Below are 27,051 nucleotides of genomic sequence, written 5' to 3' on the forward strand. Positions count from 1 at the left end.
TGTAAAATTTACTACTTGATGGATTATTCAAAGAAAGGAAATTATTTTTAAATGTTAGCCAGTAAGTATGTTTTAGTGCTATTACAATGACATTATAAGAAAACATCAAATAAAAATATAGATTACCTTAAGATTATCTAACCATGTATTTTCCAAATAATGCTAAATATGTTTTCTTTTTTTTGAGATGGGGTCTCACTAAGTCACCCAGGCTGATCATAGTGCACTATAGCCTCATACTCCTGAGCGCAGGTGACTCTCCTGCCTTAGCCTGCTGGTAACTGGGTCTACAGGTTGGTGCCACAGCACCTGGCCACATATTTTAATTTTTAACTGTAAATCTATTTGCAGTTAAATATAGCTTTTATTATGCTTGGGAACCAACCTGAGAATAAATAAAAAATAAGATAATGAGGAACTTTGTGTGGTAGGCTTAATAATGACCTCCTGCCCCAAAGATGTTCATGTTCTACAAACCCGAAACTTGTGAATATGTTACCTTCACTGGCAAAAGGGACTTCGAAGATGTGATTAAACTAAGTGTCTTGGGATGAGAAGATTATCATGGATTATCTCTGTGGTCTGAATGTAAAGGTCCTTATAAAAGAGAGGCAGCAGAGTCAGAGGAAGAGAGGGAGATGTGATAATAGAAGCAGGAGTCAGAATCAGGGATTTGAAGCTCAAAGCTGTTGGCTTTGAAGATGGAGAAGGAGGCCATGAGAGCCAAGGAATGCAGGCAACCACTATAAGATAGAAAAGACAAGTCAAGAAATTCTACTCTGGAGCTCAGAAGAAACACAGGCTTGCTGACACTTTGATTTTAGCCAAGTGAGACTTCTAATCTACAGAACTGTAGATAATAAACTTGTGTTGTTTTAAGCCAGTAAATTTGGGGTAATTTGTTACGGTAGCAATAGGAAACTGACACATATTATACAATAGTTGGACATAACTCTGACAAACCTATAGTCAAATATCATCAGTTCGTGGAGGAAAGATGACAACATGACATTATTTTAATGCCTACATCAGTTGAACCAGCTATTAGAGTTAAAACAATTCTTAGAAAAGTTATCCATGTAGTCAGTTTTAAACAAATCCAATGTATGAAAATCATGTTATAAGGTAAATTGGAAAAGTTTATTTACTTTAAATCTTAAATAATGTGTCACATTTTCTGCTTTCTATTTTTAAACTTTGTGTCTCCTACAAAATAATAAAAACAAAAAAAAGTAAGCATAACCTTTAGTTTCTTTCCAAATGCCTTTAGATTTTAAAGCAGTAATTACACCTTGCGGCACTTCCTGGTTCGGCCGGTGCCTGGCTGGAGGGCGCCGGAGAGCCTGGAGCAGCGCGCCGGGAGGCGGGAGCAGGAGGAGGAAGAGGAGGGGGAGGTGGTCAGTAGCGCGGCGGCCGCCAGTCCGCAATGGTGCCACCATGGTTGCTGCTCAGGACTGAGCGCAGGGCTGTCCTCGGGTCCGCGAAGGCTGCGCTCTGCGGTGAGCTTGGTGGTCACTGGGAAAAGGGAGAGGGCCTAACTTTGGACTTCAGGCAAGGGTTAACATTGGTGGGGGTGCTCGCTTCTTTAGACTTCCAGTTAAAAGTCAGACCCATCACTCTTGGCACCTGGGAATGTAACACCCACTAGCAGTTCTTGTTCGAAGATCTCGGGCTACCCGAACCTGTGGGCGCCCTGGGGAAGCAGGGACAGAAGTAAACATTGCTCCAGCCACGTCGTGTGGGAGGGCGTTTATATTGGTAGTGGTGCTTGACTGAGCAATACATGAAGGCCAATTTTGCGACTCAGAGGAGTGAGCAAGATAGCCAGTCCCTGCCCGCGAGAGTCTAATGCCGAGCCCAGCCTTGCGAGTTACATTTGTGACCCGCTAGAGAGCAGCGCTCGGCGCTTCATGAAACGGCCACCTAGAACTATAACGTGTTAGAACTATAAAAATACCACCCCTCATTTTACCGATGAGCCAGCAGAAACCAGATAAGTGAAGGTGGTTACCGGAGGCGTTGGGTCTGGAACTCAAAGCGGTCCCTTCTTTTCGCTTTGCATGCCGCCTCTCCAGCACCAACTTTTATCTGTGGATGCAGCTACAGGAACCCAGCATTAACACAGCTTCCCCCCAGCCCCACCTACCTATTTTAACTGTTGGTAAGTCGTCTGTGGTTTAAGAGGTGCTTTTGTATGCAATTTTTTTTTCTTTTCTTCCTCTCTCTCTCTCTCCTTTTCTTTTGTTTTGTTTTTGTAGAGATGGGGTTTTAGCTGTGTTTCTCAGACTGGTCTCCAACTCCTGGCCTCAAGTGATCCTCCTGCCTCGGCCTCCCACAGTGTTGGAATTACAGGTGTGAGCTACTGCTCCTGGCCTCAGACTGTTTCCTTTCACCTTTATTAAAGAATCATTTGGTGGGGCGCGGTGGCTCTTGCCTGTAATCCTAGCACTGGGAGGCTGAGCTTTTTGAGCTCAGAAGTTCAAGACCAGCCTGGCCAACATGGTGAAACCCTGTCTGTAGAAAAAATTAGCTACTTATGGTGGCACACACCTGTAGTCCCAGCTACTTGAGGGGGCTGAGGCAGGAGAATCACTTGAGCCCAGGAGGTTGAGGCTGCAGTGAGCCGAGATCACATCACTGCACTCCACCCCAGGTGACAAAGTGAGACCCTGTCTTAAAAAAAAAAAAAAAAAGAATCATTAATTGAGCTCTGGGACTGGCGCGGTGGCTCACACCTATCATCTCAGCATTTTGGGAGGCCAAGGCAGGAGGACTGCTTGAGCCCAGGGGTTCGAGACCAGCCTTGGCAACATAGTGATACCCCATCTCTACTAAAAATGAAAAAAAGAAGCAAAACAAAACAAAACAAAAACCCAGCATGGTAGCACACACATGTAGTCCCGGCTACCGGTGAGGCTTAGGTGGGAGAACTTGCTTAAGTCTGGGAGGTCTAGGATTCAGTGAGTCACGACTACTGCACTCCAGCCTGGGCCACAGAGCAAGACCTTGTCTCAAACATGAAAAATCAACCATTTATTGAGCTCCTAAACTGCCAGGCTTCCTGCTGGTGATACGGCTTCTGCAGCTCAGTTCACCCATTTCTAGGGAAGGCAGACACAAGTAATCACCACACACAGCCCAGTCAAGTGACACTGCAATGGAAAGAACAACTGACTCTGAGTTCTAGAAAGTATTAGAAAAAGGTACCTTTTTTATTTAAATAATTATGCTGTAATACAAAAATTAGCCAAGCTCTTGTAGTCCCAGCTACTAAAGAGGCTTAGGTGGAAGGATTACTTGAGCCTGGGAGATCATGCCACTTCACTTCAGTCTGGTCACCAGAGCGAGACCCTGCCTCAAAATAAATAAATATACATATAAAATTATGCTGGTGGTTGGGCACAGTGGCTCACGCCTGTAATCCCAGCACTTTGGGAGGCCGAGGTGGGTGGATCACCTTATGTCAGGAGGTTCGAGACCAGCCTGGCCAACATGGTGAAACCCTACCTCTACTAAAAATACAAAAATTAGCCAGGTGTGGTAGCACGTGCCTGTAATCCCAGTTACTCGAGGGGCTGAGGCAGAAGAATTGCTTGAACCTGGGAGGCAGAGGTTGTAGTGAGCCGAGATCGCACTATTATACTCCAGCCTGGGTGACAGGACAAGATGCCATCTCAAAAAAAAAAAAAAAAAAAAAAAATGCTAGTATTAAATGATTCTATCCTCATATTAAAACAAAATGCAACATGTGGCTCCTTTATATATCCTCCCCCTCCCACTCTTCTCCCCAGACATGGCTTGATACACACCCTTCTAAACACTTGTCTATGAATATACATAAATAAAAGCACGTAAAAATACTGTATATACAAATGTGATCTGTGCATACTTTTCTGCAGTTTTTTTCTCAGGTATTCAGAAGCCTTCCATGGTGGCAAATGTAACTCTCTTAACTGCCACATATGTTCCACCATTTCACCAGTCACCTATTGATGAACATTTTGATTTCCAATTTTTTTGCTATTATAAAGTTGTTCAGTAATTATCGTTGTACATACCACTTTGCGTATTTGTACAAATATTTTACTAAAATAGATATCTAGATGCGCAATTGTTAGATTAAAGGGGAGGTGGCAAGGGATATTTAACTGGGCCTTAAAGGAGAGTAAGAGTGTTTCATGGAGAGATGAGGGAGAAAGATATTTCTTTGAGAATGGGCAGTATGTATAAATCACGAAAGAAAGGCAGAAATAGATATTGATTGATTGCACTGTATATACATTACCTTAAAGCTGATAGGTTTAAATGATAATAATATTCCTATTTTACAAATGAGAAACTAAGTCCTAAAAATTTTAAGTAATTTCTGTAGGGTTACAGGGGTAAGTGGGTAAGCCAGAATGTGAATCTAGGTTTATCTGACTCTAAAATCCCTCCTCTTTTCATTATAAAACTGTATTTAGAGCACACATATACTTTTTTTTTTTTTTTTTTTGGAGATAGAGTCTTGCTGTGTTACCCAGGCTGGAGTGCAGTGGCACAATCTCCATTCACTGCAACCTCTGCCTCACGGGTTCAATTCTCCTACCTCAGCCTCCTGAGTAGCTGGGAATACAGGCACGTGCCACCACGCCCAGCTAATTTTTGTATTTTCAGTAGAGACGGGGGTTTCACCATGTTGGTCAGGCTGGTCTCAAACTCCTGACCTCGTGATCCGCCCTCCTCGGTCTCCCGAAGTGCTGGGATTACAGGCGTGAGCCACTACGCCCGACCAGGAGCACACATATACTTTTGATGTAGCTGGAGGATAGGGCAATTGGGGCCTAAGAGGAGAAATGGGGGGAGGAGTGGGTTTGGTAAACTGCTGGTAAGCGGTTGTTGAAAGGCATTAAGGAACATACTAAGGAGCTTGGATTCTATCCTGTGTTGTAATGCCGCAGTGAATATCCAGGTGATATTAGGTTTACTAATGTGGAAACTGTAAAACTGGAGGTTATTCAAAGGTTAGGCTGAAAATGTGAAAATCAGGTGCAGTCTGTATTACTCTTGAAAATCTTTCCTCTAGAGAACCACACATCATCTCTCAGTAAATCCTAAATAGCCAGTTTTTCTTCAGTATAGGAACAGATTAGTGTTTCTTTGAGCACAAGATCAAGTGGTTGATTTGCAAGTGGAGCACATGCTGTACATAAAAACACGCACTGTTGGCTTTAAATAATTAGTGTGGAATAGAGGCTCATATCATGAGAGGCTTGGGGGAGCTGAGACTCATCAAACAAATAGGCTTGCTTCAGGCTTTTGCTCACTGAGTGGAAAGGCAAGAAAGCTAGTGTTCACTGGTTATTTCCCCCATCCTCCACCTCCCAATAGGCACATAATTGAATTATAGAAAGTTAAATATCAGTTAGATGACTACAAGAAAAACATAACTATCTTTGATCCAGTTAAAGAAGTTACTTGCTGTCACTATCTTTCACAGTGGCTAAGAGCCAGAATCTTGAGTTTAACATAAATTATAAAATTACCATAGTTTTCCAGTTCCTAACAATGAGCAGTAATGAGCATTATTAATTCAGCCTGCTGGCTCTTTATATTCTGGGAATTCAGAAAACAGCTAGCTGGATGAGAAATAGTTTGATTCTAGGTTAAGATCTCATCTTATAGACACAGTGAATCAACTTTTCAGATCTGAAGGGGGTGAGGAAACCTATATTTTTAAGTTTTGTTTATTGTGGTAAAATATGTATAAAATGTGATTTTAACTATTTTGAAATGTACAATTCAGTAGCATTAATTATATTCACAGTGTTGTGCAACCACTGACACTTTTTATTTCAGTACCAAAATTTTCATCACCCCAAACAGAAACTCACCATTCCTCCTCCCTACAACTCCTGACAACCTCTAACCTACTTTCTGTCTCTATGAATTTGCCTGTTCTAAATATTTCGTATAAATGGAATCATATAATATTTGTCCTTTTGTGTCTGGCTTCATTCAGCATGTTTTCAGGGTGCATCCGTATTGTAGCACGTGTCAGTACTTCATTCATTTTTATGACTAATATTCCATTTTATATATACATCACATTTTATTTATCCATAATCTGTTGATGAACACTTGGGTCGTTTCTACCTTTTGGTTATTGTGAATACATATGAGCATTAGTGTACAAGTATTTGTTTGAGTCCCTGTTTTCATTTGAGCATATACATGGGAGTGGAATAGCTGGAAACCTGCTCGTTTAAACCTTTATAGCTATTTGTCCATTTGTATGTTACTTTGCTAGCCATGAAAATCACAGATGAAAATAGAAAAGTATAGCTGGTCTGAAGGTAGCGAGTTACCTCAATTCATTGTCCAGTCAGTTACAGATCGAACTTGTTCTACTCTTTCCTTCCTTTTCACTACTGCACTTGACTAGTCTAAAAAAAAAAAGAAATAAAAGAGTGTCTATTTTTTATAAGAAGATATGCTTTTTTTGTAACTTACTTTTGGCTTTTCTTAACTACTTAATACATGGAACTGCTGTTCATTTCTTTTGGCCTATGAGCCCTGCAAAAAATTACCAAGGCATTAAGAGCATTGTAAACCCAGAAGGTTTGGGAACCTTAGGTTTATACACAATGTTCAACAACTAGTTTTTTAAATTCAATACTCTTTTGGACAACTTATATTAAATGATGCATATCCCATTGTATAAATGTACCACTTACAACAGTTGCCTTATTAAACTTCCAGCTTATTGTAGTTTTCCAATGTTACAAAGAATGCTACCCACAAACATAATTACATATATATACACATCTGTATTAACTCATACTAAGATTCCTGTAGGATAGATTCCTAAAACTAAAATTGTGAGGTAAAAAGGATATGCTTACTTACAATGTTATTACAGCTAAATTTCCCTTCAAAAGTTTGTAACATTATACACTACCAGCAATGTAGGAAAGTACCCGTTTCCTCTTTCCCTCACCAATATTTGATATTATAAATTCTTCTAATTTTTACAAACCTGACAAAATAACAAAATTTTGTTTATATCTTGTATTTCCTTAATTAGTAGTGAGATCGGGCACCTTTTCACATTTTATTGGCTGTTTATATTTCTCATGTCAATTCCATGTTCATATATTTTGACCATTTTTCTATGGGAATTTTTTTCTTTTTCCTAGTTATTTGTATGAACTCTCTTTTATTGACACTAATCTTTTGGTTTTTTTCTATGTCACAAGAATTTTCTTCCTGTTACTTGTATTCAAAGTGTTCATTGTTCTTTTTCCATATATAAATTTAGCATTTTTATGAGATCAAACCTTTATGATTTCTGAGTTTTGTCATGTTTAGAATAGCCTTCCTTTCTTAAGACTGAAATTATCTACTCATGTTTTCTATGAGTACTTTTAGGATATTAGATTTTAGGGCTGGGTGCTGTGGCTCACACCTGTAATCCCAGCCCTTTGGGAGGCCAAGGTGGGCGGATCACGAGGTCAGGAGATTAAGACCATCTTGGCTAACAAGATGAAACCCCATCTCTACTAAAAATACATGAAATTAGCTGGCCATGGTGGCGGGTGCCTGTAGTCCCAGCTACTTGGGAGGCTGAGGCAGGAGAATGGTGTGAACCCGGGAGGTGGAGGTTGCAGTGAGCCGAGATCACACCACTGCACTCCAGCCTGGGCGACAGAGAGACTCCATCTCAAAAATAATAATAATAATAATATTTTAGGTTTATATTTGGAATTTAAGCATAAGGAATGAGGTAACAGCCTGCTTAGTGTTTTCTCCTACTTAGTTGGCCTGTTTATTGAATATAATGTCATTTCCTTATTAATTTGCAATGTCACTGTTAGCAGATACCAAATTCTCGTATAAAGTATATTGTAAGTCTCTTTTCTGGACTCAGACTTTTAAACCTTTTCTTATACCAGCTCTACACTACTTAAATCAATTTTACTATATTTAATACTTTAAATAAAATTTGAAGCATACCTGTATAATTTACCTTTTTTACTTTTTTTTCTTTTTTTTCTTTTTTTTTTTTTGAGACAATCTCAGTCTGTCACTTAGGCTGGTGGAGTACAGTGGTACCATCACAGCCCCACTGCAGCCTCCACCTCGCGGGCTCAAACGATCGTCCTGCATCAGCTTCCCTAGTACTGGAACTACAGGTTTGTGCCATCACATCTGGCTAATTTTTTAAAAAGACTTTTAGTAGAGATGGAGTCTCACTGTGTTGCCCAGGCTGTCTCCAACTCCTGGACTCAGGTGATCCTCCCACTTCAGCCTCCCAAAGTGTTGGGATTACAGGCATGAGCCACTGTGCCTGGCCTTATTTACCTTTCTTACAGTGGTCATTTTGTTGTGAAATACGAACATTATTACTTTTTTTGTTATTTTAAAAATCTTTTGGATATTCTTTTTAAAAAATAATTTTAGACCTGTAGAAAAGTTGCAAAAGTAAAAAGTAAAAAGTAAAACAGTTTCCTTTATTCTTACCAACTTCACATAGTATGAACATCTTACGTAGCGCAATTATTGAAATCAGGAAATTAATATTGATATAATACTGTTAACTAATCTGCAGACTTCAATCTTTCTTGACATTGACACTTTTTAAAAGGGTACTAGTTATTTTGTAGATTTTTTGTCTGAGGCTTTCTTCTAATTAGATTCAGGACATGAATTTTTTTTGCAAGAATACTAAGGAAGTGATATTGTGTGTTCTTCTCAGGGCCTCGTATCAGGAGGCACATGTTGTCAACATGTCTTATTACTAGTGAAGTTATATTTGAATAACTAGTTAAAGTGGTATCTTTCAGGTTTCTCCCTTTGTAATTAGTAAGTATCTCATGGAAAGATATTACCTCATTTCTCATCACACTTTCACCCACTAGATCTGTATCTATCAATGGTTTTTATCTGCAACAATTATTACTGGAGTGTTTGCCTAATGATTTTCTGTTCCCATCATTCCTTCTATATTTATTAGTTGGAAATTCCCGTATAAGGAAGATAATCCCTTCTCCCAATTTATTTATTCAATTATATCCTTATGTCAGTATGGACCCATGGATTTATTTTATTTTATGGGTTCCAATACCATATTATGTTACAATTGTTATGTTACAATATTATATTACAATACCATATTATGTAACAATATGTTGGCACTCTGTATCTGCAGGTTCAACACCAGAGGATTCAAGTCAACTAGAGAGAAAATATTCAGGAAGAAACACCCAAAATAACAATACAACAACAACAACAACAAAAACCCCCCAAAATACAATATAACAACTACTTACGTAGCATTTACATTGTACTAAGGATTATAAGTAAACGAGATGATTTAAAGTACACAGGAGATGAGCATAACTTATATGCAAATGCTATGCCATTTCATATAAGGGACTTGAGCATCCAGACTTTGGTATCTAAGGGAGTACTGGAACCAATCCCCTTCAGATACCAGAAGGCGACTATATTTAAGAGATAGAAACAGTGCCAGGCGGGGTGCAGTTGCTCACGCCTGTAATCCCAGCACTTTGGGAGGCTAAGGTGGCAGATCGCAAGGTCAAGAGATCAAGACCATCCTGACCAACATGGTGAAACCCCGTCTCTACTAAAAATACAAAAATTAGCTGGGCATGGTGGCGCGCACCTGTAGTCCCAGCTACTCAGGAGGCTGAGGCAGGAGAATTGCTTGAACCCGAGAGGCGGAGGTTGCAGTGAGCCGAGATTGCGCCATTGCACTTCAGCCTGGTGACAGAGCCAGACTCCATCTCAAAAAAAAAAAAAAAAAAAAGAAACAGTGCCATTAAGTACTTACAATTGTAGTATAAAGTGTAAGGTCCCCATCTAATCTATGTCTTAATATCTTTGCTTGCAAGGGGAAATGAAATAAAAATTTTCTTAATATTGTAACTTAGATTAAGATTTACAAATTATTTCCATAATTCAGTTACCAGATGCTGAATGTGTATTTACAAGCTCCCACCAATTAAGGGGCTTAGAAAGAGCAGAATATGGAACTGACACAAGGCCAATATCAAACATTCAGGGCAGCACAGGCTGCATCCTGATGCTCACAGTCAGGGGATACATGCATACATGGAAAAACTCCTCTTTTTTGAGATGGAGTTTTGCTGTTGTCGCCCAGGCTGGAGTGCAATGGCACAATCTTGGCTCACTGCAACCTCCACCTCCCAGGTTCAAGCGATTCTCCTGCCTCAGTCTCCCAAGTAGGTGGGATTACAGACACCTGCCACCACACCTAATTTTTGTAATTTTAGTTGAGACGGGGTTTCACCATGTTGGTCAGGCTGGTCTTGAACTCCTGACCTCAGGTGATCCACCCCCCCCCCCTTGGCCTCCCAAAATGCTGGGATTACAGGCATGAGCCACCACACCTGGCCGCCTTTTTTTTTTTTTTTTTTTTTTTTTTTTTGAGATAGGTTCTCACTGTGTCCTCCAGGCTGGAGTGCAGTGACGTGATCTCAGTTCACTGCAACCCCACCTCCCGGGCTGAAGAGATCCTCCTACCTCGGCCTCCCAAAGTGCTGGGATTACAGGCATAAGCCACCATGCCTGGCTGAAAAATTCTTTTCTGTACTCTCACAACACTTTTGATATCAGATGTGTGGGAGATGTGTGGGTTTTCCAAAACCAAGTAATTCTCCAATTCTCTATGGACACTAACTGGATGTTCTAAAATTTTATTTTGAACTAACTACCCAGAGTTAGCACAGACCCCACAGGCTAAGGGTTCAGTCCCACAAGACTGCCCCTACCTCAGATGCCAGTCACAAGTCCAGGCCTCCCACTCTTCTGACCAACTAGCTGTAAATTGGGGGTTCCCTTGACCCCTTCCTTGGGTTTGATACTTTGCTATAACTGCTCAAAGAAGTCAGAGAAACAAGTTTATTGATTTATTTGAAAGAATATAATAAAAAATACAGATAAACAGCCAGATGAAGAGGTACACAGTGGGAAGTCTAGAAGGGTCCCATGCACAGGAGCTTCTGTCCTTATAGAGTTGGGGCATTTTATCCTCCCAGCACTTAAATGTGTTCACCAACCAGAAGCTCTCTGAACCCCATTAGAGATATTTATGGAAACTTCATCATGTAGTCATCAGTTATTAACTCAGTCTCCAGCTGCTCTTACCTCCTGGAGGATGAGAATGGGGCTGAGTTCCAAGCTCCTAATCACAGTTGGGTCTTTCTGGTGACCAGCCCCCATCCTGAAGCTATCCATGAACCTTCCAAGAGTCACTTCATTAGAACAAAAGAATCTATCACCCAGGAAATTCCAAGGGATTTGGGAGCTCTGTGTCAGGAACTGGAGTACAAAACGAAATACATTAAAACAAAAGATGCTCCCAGCACCCCCCGACCACCATCACTCAGGAAATTATAAGGGTTTTAGGACCTCTTGTATCAGGAACCAGGAGCAGAGACCAAATATATATTTATTATGTCACTGTGCAAAATACATACCTAGAATACATTGTTTATTAAAGCAAAAAAATTGACGATAATTAACTGACTGGAACAGGGGGGAAATTCGTTTAACCTATTATTTCCAGCTATTAATAGTGATATCACTTTGAAGTTGCCTAAATTGTTTATTTTTTCCAGGTTTGAAGTAAATAATGGGAAACCACCACAATTTTTATACTGCTATTTCTAATGATGTCACTTATAAGGAACTTGAAAACCTGTTGAATTCTAAAAATATTATGTTAATTGATGTTACAGAGACATGGGGAATTCTGGAGTATCGAAAAATCCCTGGGTCTATCAATATACCATGTAAATGACATGTGTCTTAAATTATTAAAAAACATATAAATAATTTACTATATCTAAAATCTAATTGAAATTCTTAACATTTTCTTTCAGTGGATGAGGTAGGTGAAGCTCTACAGATGAACCCAAGAGACTTCAAAGAGAAGTACAATGAAGTAAAGCCCTCCAAATCTGACCACCTAGTGTTTTCTTGTTTAGCGGGAGTGAGAAGGAAGGCGGCCCTGGACACAGCAGTATCTCTGGGCTTTCACAGGTGTGTAGATGAAGGAAAAAATGGATGCATAAATGTATAATGCAATGTTTCATATATATTACATTTTTATATGTCTAAGAATTTCTTGTAATTATTGTCAGTAAGGCAGGATAGCAAAACTAAGGGCTTCTTGTCATCTTACTCAAAAGCAACACAATCTTTTACATAGGTGGAGTCTAAATTATATGGTGAATAGCCATGGAATTATTTATCTCTAAATTTCCTATCTTCTGTTATAAAGTACAGAAAATGTTTATAGCGGCCGGGCGCGGTGGTTCACGCCTGTAATCCCAGCACTTTGGGAGGCTGAGGCAGGTGGATCACGAGATCAGGAGATCGACACCATCCTGGCCAACATAGTGAAACCCTGTCACTACTAAAAATACAAATATTAGCTGGGCATGGTGGTGCACTCCTGTAGTCCCAGCTACTTGGAAGGCTGAGGCAGGAGAATCGCTTGAACCTGGGAAGCAGAGGTTGGAGTGAGCCGAGATCACACCACTGCACTCCAGCCTGGCAACAGAGCGAGACTCTGTCTCAAAAAAAAGTTTATAGCACTATTTGATGTATGTTTTCAGTGCTCAACACTATGCCAGAGGATAGGAAGAATGGGTAACCTATGAATTTTCAGAGAAGAAACAGGGAAATTGAATTTTTGGAATACAAGTTGGCTCTTTCCTTATGTACATGCAGCCTAGGATAGTGGAATGAGCAAAATAATAAAAATCTAGTCCTGGCACCACTGATTACGGTAAGGGGATTTTTGTATAAGTCAATTAGTTGTTGAATCATTTTCTCATCTGTAAATTGAAAATGGTACTCTCACCTGAGATAATGCATGTTACTTGCCATGGAAATACAAGGGTTGGGATTCTAGGAATTAATTTTTAAGTAGCTTAGTGTCATTCAATAGTATTCTAAAAGACCAGGTTACTTATATTACCTAATCATGTATGACGTTTGTGTTAGTATACCTTCTATTCATCAAAGGGGCTATGAGCTAGACCTGCAGATTAACATGCAGATGTGGCCTTAAAAAAAAAAAAATCAATTAATCTGGGATCCAGAGAAGTAGGTGAAATTTGAACAACGCAAATACATTAACAGCTTCTAAAGACTTATAGCAGTGTTATGACCAGCATGGTAGTGATGAAATTTGCAATTTAAAAAATTAAAATTGGGCTGGGTGCGGTGGCTCATACCTATAATCCGAGCACTTTGGGAGGCCGAGGAGGGTGGATCACGATGTCAGGAGATCAAGACCATCCTGCCCAACATAGTGAAACCACCCGTCTCTACTAAAATACAAAAAATCATCTGGGCATGGTGGCGGCAGCCTGTCCCAGCTATTCGGGGCTGAGGCAGGAGAATTGCTTGAATCCGGGAGGCGGAAGTTGCAGTGAGCCGAGATCGCGCCACTGCACTCCAGCCTGGCAACAGCGTGAGACTCTGTCTCAAAAAAAATAAATAAAATAAAAATTTTGATTAATATGGGGATAATCAGAACAGTGGTTGCTGTTCTACAGGGAAGAAGATTAACTGGAAAAGGCAAGGAGGAGCCGGGCACGGTGGCTCAGGCCTGTAATCCCAGCACTTTGGGATGCCTAGGCAGGCAGATCGCTTGAGCTCAGGAGTTCAAAACCAGCCTGGGCAACATGGTGAAACCCAGTCTCTACAAAAAAAATACAAAAAATTAGCCAGCCACGGTGGTGCGTGCCACCACTCAGGGGGCTAAAGCAAGAGGATCACTTGAACCCTGGAAGATCACACCACTGCACTCCAGCTTGGGTGACAGAGTGAGATCCTGTCTCAGAACAACAACAACAAAAAAAAATTGAAAAACAAAAAACAAAAGGCAAGGAGAGAACTTTCTAGGGTGATGGAAATGTTCTGTATCTTGACTGAGGTATTGGTACATAGGTATATACATTTGTCAAAACACACTGAACACTTAAATGTACATTTTTGGTAAGTGATTATACCTCAGTTTAAAAATAATGAGAACAAATGCCTAAATGTAAATGACTCCCACTAGCATGGGTATATTCCTTTGGAGTGTTAAGTCCTACACTTATTAGTGTGCTAATGCACTGGTGGCAAAATAAACCTGTTTTCTCTTGTCTGTGCCTCTTTAGACCCATGTATTTTTAGACTCACTCATGCAGTCATTCTTGTAGTAACTATAAGGACTTGTTTTTTCCTAAATGAGATGGAAGGCCATTGAAGAATCTGGGGTGGGGATGCAATTTGATCACCTTGAACTTCTATTTCTGATAATGTCAGAAATATATATATTTCTGTCAGTGCATGTGTGTGTATGTACATATACACACACACACACATACACACACACATAGAAGAGCCATAATCTCAGGGAGAAGGAAAATTGTAGACAATGAACCAACATTGAAGTACTGGGCCCATCAAGGAATAGGATTCTGGGTAAATACATCAGGCTTTTAGTCGGAATCCCTGAAAAGCTATGCCCTAGAAGTAGAGGTGAACCAGAAATTCACAACCCCCACAAGAACTCAAAACAAGCTTTGAATCAACTAAATCCCTGAACGACTTAAGGTGATCTTCCTAATATCTTAAGGGCCTACCAGAAGTAAATCCTCTCTAGAGAAAGATACCATTATCTAGCTAGAGCAGAGTTGGCAATAATAAATCTTTTAGTGTTGTGGCCAATTAGGTTTCTGTTGCAACTGCTCAACTCTGCTGTTGCAGCACAAAAGCAGCCACAGACAATACATAATGTGACTATTCCAGTAACTCTACTTATGGCCACTTAGGTTTGAATTTTGTTTCATGTGTTATCAAATATTATTCTTCATTTGATTATTTTTCAATCATTTAAACATACAGCAAACATTCTTAACTTAAAGCCAGGCAAAAACAGGTAGCAGGTCAAATTTGGTCCATGGGGCATAATTTGTAGATCCCTGAGCTACAGCCACAAATTATCCTTACAGTTTTTCACAAAGAATTTCACCTTACAATTTTCACACACAATTTCAGTATTCTACCAAAAATTACTAAGCACAGCAGTCAATAGGACTTTATGATTGAGAAACAATGGAAAAACATGACAAGAGAAATGGATCCACAGAAGATCTACAGATTGGGAGTTTTCAGACACAGACTTTAAAATAACTGTGATTAATATATTCAGTAACTTTGATTAAACACCCATTAGAAGGTAGACAGGTTTAATGGCAGATTAGACACGCCTGATGACAGGATTAGTGAAAATGGAGAAATCAGAGGTACATGTCTTAATATGGATGACTCTTACAATGTTGAGGGGAAAAAGCAAATTACAGAAACATATACAGTATAGTTTTTTTTTTTTTTTGACAAGGTTTTTCACTGTTACCAAGACTGAAATGCAGTGGCAAGATCACAGCTCATTGCAACCTATACCCCCTGGGCTGAAGCAATCCTCCCATCTCACCCTCCAGAGTAGCTGGGGCTACAGGCACACACCGCCACACCTGGGTAGTTTTTTCACTTTTTGTAGAGACAGGGTCTCGCTATGTGGCCCAGGTTGGTCTCAAACTCCTAGCCTCAGCTGATCCTACTCTTCTGCCTCCCAAAGCACTGGGATTACAGGCATGAGCCACCATGCCTGGCCAGTATAGTTTTTAAACATATAAAATATTATATTATTATTTAGGCATATGGACATATATAGTGTACATATAAATAAATTATAAAAATAATAAATATCTAATTCTGAATGGTTTCCAATAGGGGAAGGGAGAGGAACACAATAGGCTTTAACAGTATTGTTGACAATTTTATTTAACATGTTTGGTAGGTAAGCACTTATTTTTACCTTTTGTATGCATGGGACAGGAACTGTTATCCCCACTTGGCTACACCTGAACAAGACTATACAATTATACCTTTGGATTCCTGGTACGCCCCCCCTTTTTTTTTTTTAAGAAAAAACTTGATAATGTATTCTATTTACCCAAATAAACAAAGGGTTAGTAAATTAGAATAATGTTATCTTCTATATTAGCTCAAACTTATAAAGACAATTTTAGTTGTCAGTTATTCTGATATATTTAACAAATTTTATGTGTGTATATATATGTGTATATATGTGTGTGCATATATGTGTGTGTGTATATATGTGTATGTGTGTATATATATATTTTTTAGATGGAGTCTCGCTCTGTTACCCAGGCTGGAGTGCACTGGCAGGATCTTGGCTCACTGGCACCTCCCGAATTCACACCATTCTCCTGCCTCAGCCTCCCGAGTAGCTGGGACCACAGGCACCCGCCATCATGCCCAGCTAATTTTTTTTCTATTTTTAGTAGAGATGGGGTTTCACCATGTTAGCCGGGATGGTCTTGATCTCCTGACCTCATGATCTGCCCACCTTGGCTTCCCAAAGTGCTGGATTACAGGCATGAGCCACCGCACCTGGCCTTTTTTTTTTTTTTTTTTTTTTTTGAGACAGGGAGACAGGTTCTCACTCTTTCTCCCAGGCTGGAGTGCAGTGGTGCAATCTCCTCTCACTGCAACCTCTGGCTCTAGACAAATTATACATTTTTTTTTTAAAAAACCAGGTCTCACTCTGTCTCCCGAGTGGAGTGCAGTGGCATCATCACAGCTCACTGCAGCTTGACTTCCTGGGCAGCTCACGTGATTCTCCTGCCTCAGCCTCCTGGGTAGCTAGGACAAAAGGCACATACCACCACACCGAGCTAATTTTTCTAATTTTTGTAGAAGCGGGGTTTCACCATGTTTCCCAGGCTGGTCCCAAACTCCTGGGTTCAAGCAATCACCCTGCCTTGGCCTCCCAAAGTGTTGGGACTACAGGCATGAGCCACAGCACCTGGCCTTATGCCAACAAAACTCTTAGGAGTAAAACCGTTATTAAGATCTGTAGTATCAGAGACCTCAAAATGTGAATATACAGCATATGATTTAATACATCATTTAATAAATGTCTGTTTATTTGAATAATGGGAGAATACCACTTTTACTTTGATAATATAAGGGTAGATCAAAAGTTTTAGATATGTATGAGAAAAGCCAGATTACATTTTTAAATGCTATATGTACTCTACATCTCTTTCATAATGGAATAGGAGGAAGATGTCCTGAAAAAACTGGCAACAGTGGATAGCCTCAGAGTTCTAAATCAATCAAAGTATCTCAGGTTTCTTTCATTCACATCATCTTTCTTCTCTGCTTATGATCTCAGTGGGGTTTCTTGGATTCTGAGATAATGTGCCCTTTTGCTATCTAGAATGTATATGCCATAGAAATACTGGATAGAGGTAGTAGGATCAGCAGCTAATCTATGAGAAATTTTGTATGATTAGACACAAAAAATTGAATGCTTGTCTTACCATCCAGTAAAAAATATTTTTCAGTGCCCCAAAAAACAGCAATTTATTAATGGAAAAATATAATTTTATCACCACCACTTTTTAATGCTAAAAGTTTCTCTGGGAGCAAAGGATTAAGAAGAAAAAAAGAAATTTTAATAAGGTACTATTATTATTTTTTTTTGAGACAGAGTCTGGCTCTGTTGACCAGGCTGGAGTACATTGGCTCGATCTCAGCTCACTGCAACCTCTGCCTCCCGGGCAGGTTCAAGCAATTCTCCTGCCTCAGCCTCCCAAGTAGCTGGGACTACAGGCACACGCTGCCACACCTGGCTAATTTTTTGTATTTTAGTAGAGATAGGGTTTCACTGTGTTGCCCAGGCTGTTCTCGAACTCCTGAGCTCAGGCAATTCGCTTGCCTCAGCCTCCCAAAGTGCTAGTATTATAGGCGTGAACCACCATGCCCGGCCAATAAGGTATTATAATGGCAGAATGTGGTTGAAGTGAATCCAAATAAGCATAATAATTGTTCCTACTTCACAGTAAAGTTTTGAAGATTAAATCAGATAACACATGTCAAATATTTAATACTTTGCCACTATTTATTACTGTGTGAATATGTACAATATGATACCTGTTTGTAGGCAGCTGATATTTTGTGTTACTGTTTGCATTAATTTAACATTAATGGGTAAAGATGGCAGGTGAAAACTCCTAAACATATGGGGGCAGGAATGGCAGTGGACTCCTTACTGAAAACAAGAAGATAAAGTGAAACTGAATACTGAACCGTGAGCTAGCTTCTTGCCTTATTTCGTCTCAGAACTGACAGCCCAGCTCCTATTACCTGAGATAAGCTTTCTCTCCAGAAAAATTAACCCACCTGAAGAAAAACCTTTAAAAAACCATGTTGGGGGTGTGAGACACGGCTAAGGAAAATGTTTTGCTGTTCTCTTACCTATAATGAAGCTCACCACTGAAAAGTCCTACCCATGTACACAGAGATGTTCCAGTTAGTTTTCTCTGTCTCTCTCAAATATGAAGGATCCCGAGACAATTACGGCCAAGATTCTAACTTGAAAGACTACGACCAAACCAAACAGCAAAAAGGAACTTAAAGGAAATACAGTTTGAATAGCCCTTATCTGAAACAGCTGGGACCAGAAGCGTCTCAAACTTTGAAATATCTGCCTATATATGCGGTATCTTGGGGATCGGATCCAAGTCTAAACAAAATTCAGTTATATTTCATGTATACTTAATACAAATAGCCTGAAGTTAATTTTATACAGTATTTTGAAATAATTGTGTACATGAAACAAAGTTTTGACTGTGACCCATCACATAAAATCAGATAGGGAATTTTCTACTTGTGGCATCATGTTGGCACTCAAGAAGTTTTGGGTTTTGGACAATTTGGATTTCAGATTTTCAGATTATGGATGCTCAACCTGTAGCGTTAATGCAGGGAACAAAGAAAATTTTAAAACAACCAAAAAAACCTTAGTTAATATCCTTAGAATTTTGAGAAGCCATTGCACTCTCCAGAACAAGGTACTACTTAAAAGACTTAGATTACCAGCTAAGTGGAGTGTCTCATGCCTGTAATCCCAGGGCTTTGGGAGATCGAGGTAGGAGGATCACTTGAGGCCAGAAGTTTGAGACCAGCCTGGGAAACACAGTGAGACCCCTATTTCCTCAAAAAATTTAAAAATTAGCTGTGCAGCCATACTCCTAGCTACTGAGGAGACTGAAGTGGAGGACTGCTTGAACTCAGGAGTTCAAGGTTACAGTGAGCTGTGATGGTGCCACTGCGCTACAACCTGGGTGACAGAGGGAGACCTTATCTATGGTGAAAGAAAAAGACTTGGATTCCCCATATCTTAAATGCAAGAGAAAACAAAGGGAAGTCCCAATATGATCAATTCTATTATGAGAACTATGTTACTTGGACAGTAGTCAGTCCTGACTGAAGGCTGTAGAACTCCAACAAGTCTCCCTGTGATTTGGAGAATAAAAAATGACAAACGATTCTGATGATCAATTAATAAAAGATACAAATGAAGCTGAACAAATTACAACCAAGGCAATTACTACTTGCAGAAATACAAAAATATGATAAAGAAAATGTAATCATGGTATGCTATAGAAGACAATATTATGTATATTTATATATTAGATATGAATTTAACAAAAATTATACAATTAAGTGATGACAGGAGTAGATGTCCCAGTGTAAGATCAGGTTAGGGAAGGAGAATAGGGGAAGTATGAAAAGCAAAATCATCTTCCATAGCAGGGAGTTAGATAATATTTATATTAAAAAAAAAAAATGAGGGGAGTGTAGGAGGCAATATGGTAATATATTTGGAGGTCAGATGCCCAGATTTTAAAAAATGCTTTATTTTTTAATAAACAGAGACAGAGTCTCGCTTTGTTGCCCAGGCTGGTGTCGAACACCTTGCCTCAATCCTCTTGCCTCAGCCTCCCAAAATGCTGGGATTATAGGCATGAGCCACCACGTCTGATCAAATGCCCAGATACTAAGAATTAGAATCTAATCCAAGCTCTGTCACTTACTTAATCTGTGACTGGGTAAATTACTTAATATTTCTGCTCCAGAGTTTCATCATCTTTAAAATGATTGTTCTAAGAATTTACTTCATAAATGCAGAGAGCTCAGAACATAATTGGCACACTTTTAATAAGTGTTCAAATAAATGTAATTAAAACCTTGTCACTTGGACATGTGGAAGTAAACAGCAGAGAAGTGACTAAAAGTTGAAAGTGGCTGCCTCTGGAGAATGGGAATGAGAGGTAGGGAGAATGGGACAGGGGTCTAACATTGTCTCTATAATGTCTTACAGCAACACTGTCCAACAGAATTTTTTTTTTTTTTTTTTTGAGACAGAGTCTTACTCTATTATCCAGGCTGCCCAGGCCAGAGTGCAGTGGCATGATCTCAGCTCATCACAGCCTCTGCCTCCCAGGTTCAAGCAATTCTCCTGCCTCAGCCTCCTGAGTAGCTGGGATTACAGGCACCTGCCACTACGCCTGGCTAATTTTTTTATTTTTTAGTAGAGAGGGGGGTTCACCATGTTGGCCAGGCTGGTCTCGAACTCCTGACCTCAGGTGATCCACCTGCCTCGGTCTCCCAAAGTGCTGGGATTGCAGGTGTGAGCCACTGCACCTGGCCCAATATAATTTTAATGCAAACCATTACATGATTTTAAATCTTACACTTAAAAAATTTAAAAGTGAAATTAATTTTAATGTTTTATTTAATCCTATGTATCCAAAATATTTAAAATATGTAATCATTATAAACAAATTAGAGATTTTATATTCTTTTGTACTATTTGAAACCCAACGTATATTTTTACATTTACAGCACATCTCAATTCACACTAGCCACATTTTAAGCGTTCAATAACCACAAGTGGCTAGTATCTATCACACTGGGCAATGCAACCTATTTGATTTTTAAAAACAATACATATCATCAATGGCTATTAAATCATAGAGAAACCCAGCCATTTTATGTCTCCTGATTAAAAACTACTACTTCATTTGTACAGTGGTCTACCAAAAAAAAAAAAAAAAAAAAAAAAAAAAAAGACAGAAAAAAGGAAGCAAGCAAACAAGCAAGCCTGAATCTGATCAAGCCTGTAGATTCAATCACCAATTTACAGAAAATATGGAGGAGAAAATAACACAATAAATGGCATGTCAAGGATGCAATCAGCAAAATCCAGATGGTGAGAGACTCTTAATAGACAAGCAAACCAAAAATAGAAATTTTAAAAATGTGACTGAGAAGGAATTCATGAATTTAAAAAGACATGGCCGGGTGCAGTGGCGCATGCCTGTAATCTCAGCACTTTGGGAGGCTGAAGTGGACAGATCACTTAAGGTCAGGAGTTCCAGACCAGCCAGGCTAACATGGCAAAGCCCTGTCTCTAATAATACAAAAAATCAGCCAGGGGTGCTGGCACATGCCACAGCTACTCTGGAGGCTGAGGCAGGAGAATCACTTGAACCCAGGAGGCCAAGGTTGCAGTGAGCAAGATTGCGCCACTGCACTCCTGCCTGGGTAACACAGAGAGACTCCGTCTAAAAAAAAATAAATAAAATAAAATAATAAAAAGACAAAAGATTTGTTAATAAATTGTAATGTGTGATCCTTATTTAGATCCCGACTAGAACTCTTTGACAATTTTTATACTTGTGAAATAACTGAAAATCCGATATTATTTTTACTAATTCTTTTTGAGGCACAATAATACTTTTAGTTTTTTAAAAGAACTATTATTTATTGGAATACATGCTGAAATATTTATGAATTACATGATATCTAGGATTTGCTTCAAAATAACATGGGGGATGGCAAACTGGGGAAAGTGGGTGCAAGTTTAGATGAAATGAAATTGGTCATAAATTGATAACTACTGAAGCTGGATGATAGATACATGGAGGTTCCTTACATTACTTTACTCCTGTATGTTGTTTTAAATTTTCCACAATAAGAGATTGAAAACAAAACTATGAGGCATGGTATTAATTTTAAAAATAAAAACTTAAAAGACTATAGGTCTTACCTAAGCCCAACATTAATTCCTTCAGACCTGAGGAGAGCTTTTTTTCTTATTAAGCCTAGGAAACCTATATATGTCATCAGTCTTGACTTTACACATAGTCTCCCTTTCCAGCTCATCTGATACTCTCCATCAGGAATATATTTTCTATTTAAAATCTGTTTATAAATGATTTGAAATTACCCCCTTGACAACCTATAAAAGGCTTTAACACTTAACTAAAGGAAGAATTCTCAAAAAACAACATCAGGCAAATTCAAAAAGATAAATTCAAGACACTAGTCGATACAGCTGGAGAAGTTACTTTTATTCTTGCAGTTTTATACTAGGAAGTCAACATTTAATTTAATAAGCCATCATCCACAATTGATTAAAAATGTTTAATCCTTAAATTGTACATCAATATCCTATGACTCCAAATTTTATTTCTTACTCTCCTTCAAGTCTGAAGAAAATGATTAATTTGCTAAGTTCCACAGACAGTACAGTCCCACTGACATAACATTTAGTATGATGTCCTACTCTCGTATTAGAATTAAGGATAGCCAGTATCAAACTGGCCTGAAACCTGATTGTGTTCCTGGTTCAGAATACCTGTAGTAAATTTGTAAATCCACACCAAGACACAACATTAAACTAGGGTGTGTATATCTTATAAAAAACTTTTCACAGTAAAAATCAACGTTAAAATTTTACCAAATTCCAACATTATGGGTTTTGAATCCAATTAAGCTTTCAAAATGCCTGATTAGCTGTGAATTAATTATAAATAACTTCATGTAGTTTGCCCAGCATTTCAAAATGGTTATGGACTATAACGTTTAAAATGTCAAAGTATGCTATACATATTGCACTTTTCTGCTAGGCTGGGCTAGTATCTTCCATGGCAAGATCCTCAAACTATTGAGTAAAATATACTTTTAAATCAATATAGGTACTTGATTAATTTCCCTGAAATTATCAACATCATTACCAAAATCTTCCAGGATTTTGTAAGATTTGATTCCTTAAATACAGTTTTAAAGTTAAACTTACGGAGGGAAAAAACCCCTCATATATTGACTGTAAATTTTACGTCCTTTTTTGGTCCCTCAACGACCAAAGAGAATTTTAAACAAATTATGCTTCATGTTTCCTGGCTTAATAAAAAGCTACAATTTTTATTATCCAAATTAAGAAATATTATACTAATCAAAAGCTATTAATTTTGAAATGTCTATGTATGTCTGTCTGTAGGTCCCCTTAGAACCTTTCCAAACATTTATAATCAAGAGATTTTAATCAATTATGTACTAGAATCATATTAAAGAAAAACTTATTTTGCAAAAATAAAATCACTTTCCAATATGCTTGACAGAAACAAGCTATTCATTTTCATTTGTGTTCCACTGAAGACATTACTGAAATCTGTCCAATGGTTTATTTCCAAGTGGTCCACTACGGAATTCTTCGGAATGTTTTAAGATTGGCTGTAGCTAGAGTTCTGACTTCCATTTGGACCCTGCTCTCCTTCACTGTTCAAATGGGGAAGAAAAAGATTTTATACCAATTAAAAGATCCATTTTTACACCCTGATAAGCCTACTGACTTTTAAATTCATTATTCTGTGGCACAACTATACAAAATAAAGACATTCCTCATTATAAGACATGTGAAAAATTAAAATCCAGAAGACTAACATTTGGTTTTATGTTTTTATTCTTATATAACTTTGTGCCCTCACACATAACAAACATTCTGGAAGTTAGTGTCCATATATACTCAAAAACTTTAAACTATGGTATGGGATTTCATTGTTATTACAGGTATCACTCAACATAGAGATTACAGCTTCTTCTAAACAAATTTCCTATAAAATTAAGTCTTACATATAAAATCCTATTCCTACTATTTATGAAAAACAAGAAGTGTTCTTCAAAAAAAAAAAAAAAAAAAAAAAACTGTTGTCCAAAGGCACAATAAAATCATACATAAATATAGCAAACCTTTATAAGTCAGCAAGAAATATGGTAATTTCCTGGAAAATGCTGAATACTTAAAATAAAAATGCTGAATACTTAAAAATAACTAAAACTGAAAATACCAGTAACTTTGGCAATAGGATTATTGCCTTATCTTGTCCACCATCATCTTGCAGCTTCAGGCCCTGCCACTAGTGGAGAATCACTCAGGGAATTTCTGCAAAAAATGCATCCAAAGGTAGCTGTTTGAATGACTGCCTTAAACAGCTCCTTGAATAAAGTATTAACTTTTTCCAAATGGTAACATTAACTTATCAGTAGCAATCCATAAATCTATCTTGTTATATAACAATCATTTTTCTAAAGAAACAATTAAAATGGATGGCATTTCTTTATTTCCCTTCTGACTTTTTCTCCCTGCCCCACATGAACTGATACACAGTGAGGGCGGAGAACCACTGAACTAAATGAATAGATCTTACTTAATACACACACACACACACACACACACACACACACACACACCCAATAACAACAGCAAAAACCCTCTTAGCACAGGTGATTCATTATTAGCAAAAATATATTCTTATGTGCTGTGGATCTTAGGGTCACTTTAAAACCAAAATTCTTTATATTTACAGTATCAGATCATTCACTGAAAGTTTTGAAAAATTGCTACTGAAATTTATAAAACAGGACAATAGCTGGCAGTGGGAAAAAAAAAAAAGATGGCACAGAGTCAAACTGACATGAAACTACTATAGTTCTGAATTCTGCCCTGAATTTCGGATGAACTTGCCTAATTCTGTCAGCTTTAAATTTATGGTATATGACCATATGTTGAGAGATACCTGTAATATACCTTCACTGCATTAGGAAAAGTTACTAATCAGATTAGCGATTTTTTTAAAATGAGACATTTTCAATCAAATCACAAATTTAAAAAATTAAATTAACATGGATCATGAAGTTTTAGAAGAAATGTTTTAAAAACTACAAAACAACATAATCTAAGAAAAATATGGTAAGTATGATATATAATTAAATGACATCAATAATTAAAGTCTACAAAGTACCTGTTTGGAGGTGGTTTTGGTTTCGGCATCTTACTAAGAATGGTTGCCATCTCTTTTCTCTCATCGAAATTCTTCCACTGCTCATATAGTTTTAAAATAACCCTGATTATTTCCAAAATCTAGAAGAAAATATTTGAGAAGTTCTCAGTGGCAAAAACAAGCAACATTTATTATATAAAGAGTGCGCATCACTTACTACACAACCCTCAGAAAAGAGTAGTCTCTGTCCTTAAATCCTGATAAATTTGAAAGCAGTATTTTTCACCACAATGCTGTTTAGGATTTTCCTTCTAGCCTCTCATTTTTCAGCATGTGTGCATTGTCCATTCTTATCTATCTCTGCAGTTGATTTCCTTCCATCTGATGATATCTTTTAAACGGAAACATACTAAGAATAAAGGTTCTAATCATGAGGGAATATACCATTATAGAGCACACTCCTCTAGTATAAATTATTTTAAACAACTTAATGGGGGGGTAGTGCACAAAAGATGTTTTGATTCTCTGTTAACTACACAGTGTTCAAAAACTGGCAGCTACAAATTTGAAATAACTAGTTTCCAAATTAGCCGTTTTTTCCCACCTGAGTAGAACCTAACCTTAGGATTAATTTTAATGCATCTAACACTTGAGCACAAAAGCTAGAAACACAGCAAAAGCCACTTTGCCAGGAGATAGGCTATGTTACAGAAGTTCACAGTAGTATTCAGTGGTTACCAGAGAGCTTTTAAAATAATCCTGGGAATTAGAGGCTACTTTGCAACCAATCAAACCAAAAGTTTACCATTCTGTTTAATCCTAAACTGAAAAGAGATACATAGCTTAAATAATCAGTATTAACTCTTCCTACCAAACTTTTTTTTTTTTTTTTTAAGACGGAGTCTTGCTCTGTTGCCCAGGCTCACATGCAGTGGCATGATCTAAGCTTACTGCAACCTCCGCCTCCCAGGTTCAAGCAATTCTGTCTTAGCCTCCCGAGTAGCTGGGAGTACAGGTGCATGCCACCACACCCGGCTAATTTTTGTATTTTTAGTAGAAATGCGGTTTCACCATATTGGTCAGGCTAGTCTTGAACTCCTGACCTCAGGTGATCCGCCCACCTAGGCCTCCCAAAGTGCTGGGATTACAGGCATGAACCACCACACCCAGCCCATGTTTCTTAATATTTTGTAACCAATAATCTTCTTAGCCTGGTGGACATCATAAGATTTTAGGCTCATGATAAGTACATACGACATTAATTTTTAAACATTCAAGTTTACATACAACTAAGGGAATTTTACAGAATACCTTTTCCATATCCACAGAAAGCTCAGCAAACCATTGCCTGGCATCTTTCTGCTGTACAACACAGGCTACATGTAGGCAAGCTGAAATGAAAATGAAAGACAACTATCCATGTTTAACTGCAAACACAGAATATGACCTAACAAAGATTTTTCACTAAAAAATTTCCTGTGTATTTTCCAACACTCTTTAAAAAAAATTAAACAGCTACATATGAGAGTTACCATGACCACCTCAACAATGTAATCCGAGACAGAAAAAATTACTAGAGTAATTACATCAAGTTCTTGACATCTGGTCCTTGCTGCGTGCTAGTCACGGTGCAGTTGCCTTGAGAGTCAGGCAAGTTAAAGAGGAAAAACATTCAATGAGGAGAATGGAAAAGGGAAGTTATCTCTGAGTAGTGTACAAAGCAGCAGTTAAACTGCACCCAGAAGTCAGTGCGACAAAACAAAAAAAATGTCAATTAATACACTAGGTTTTAACAATGTTGACTATATTTCCACATTTCAGTTAAAAGCAGTGTTGCCTCGTCTTTTTTCTTCCTTTTCATTATTAGCATATGATCAAGTTATGTGAAAGCTGGGCACATCCTTACAGAATTCAGTGTTGTAATCAAATAAAAGTTAGAAAAAAAATGTAATATACTGTATACAAAATTAGTTATATATGTTATATACAATATAAACTAACAAAAGAGAACAATCTACAT

At 38.2% G+C, this 27,051-nt stretch overlaps 2 protein-coding genes across 4 annotated transcripts in view; one reads left to right on the forward strand and one right to left on the reverse strand.

The window, feature by feature from the left end:
• Positions 1-1,351: 1,351 nt before the first annotated feature.
• Positions 1,352-27,051, forward strand: part of TSTD3 (thiosulfate sulfurtransferase like domain containing 3) — a 56,494-nt gene continuing 30,794 nt past the window's right edge. Inside the window, exons 1-3 of one of the 2 annotated variants that reach the window (XR_007724820.1) lie at positions 1,365-1,499; positions 2,076-2,161; positions 11,910-16,290. Coding sequence is in view for 1 of the 2 variants with exons in the window: in XM_050786602.1 (XP_050642559.1) it covers positions 1,427-1,499; positions 11,910-12,069 (233 nt within the window). In the remaining variant the exon portion in view is untranslated. Of the gene's footprint in view, positions 1,500-2,075; positions 2,162-11,909; positions 16,291-27,051 lie in introns of those variants that run through there. The other variant, XM_050786602.1, reaches the window with a different exon arrangement.
• Positions 22,302-27,051, reverse strand: part of CCNC (cyclin C) — a 165,886-nt gene continuing 161,136 nt past the window's right edge. For both annotated transcript variants that reach the window (XM_050786601.1, XM_050786600.1), the window contains 3 exons: positions 26,343-26,422; positions 25,053-25,171; positions 22,302-23,529 (listed from right to left, as the gene is read on the reverse strand). In XM_050786601.1, the coding sequence (XP_050642558.1) occupies positions 23,475-23,529; positions 25,053-25,171; positions 26,343-26,422 (254 nt within the window). In that variant the 3' untranslated portion in view covers positions 22,302-23,474. The remainder of the gene's footprint in view (positions 23,530-25,052; positions 25,172-26,342; positions 26,423-27,051) is intronic.

The sequence above is a fragment of the Macaca thibetana genome, chromosome 4, assembly GCF_024542745.1.
Source record: "Macaca thibetana thibetana isolate TM-01 chromosome 4, ASM2454274v1, whole genome shotgun sequence".
Taxonomy (NCBI): domain Eukaryota; kingdom Metazoa; phylum Chordata; class Mammalia; order Primates; family Cercopithecidae; genus Macaca; species Macaca thibetana.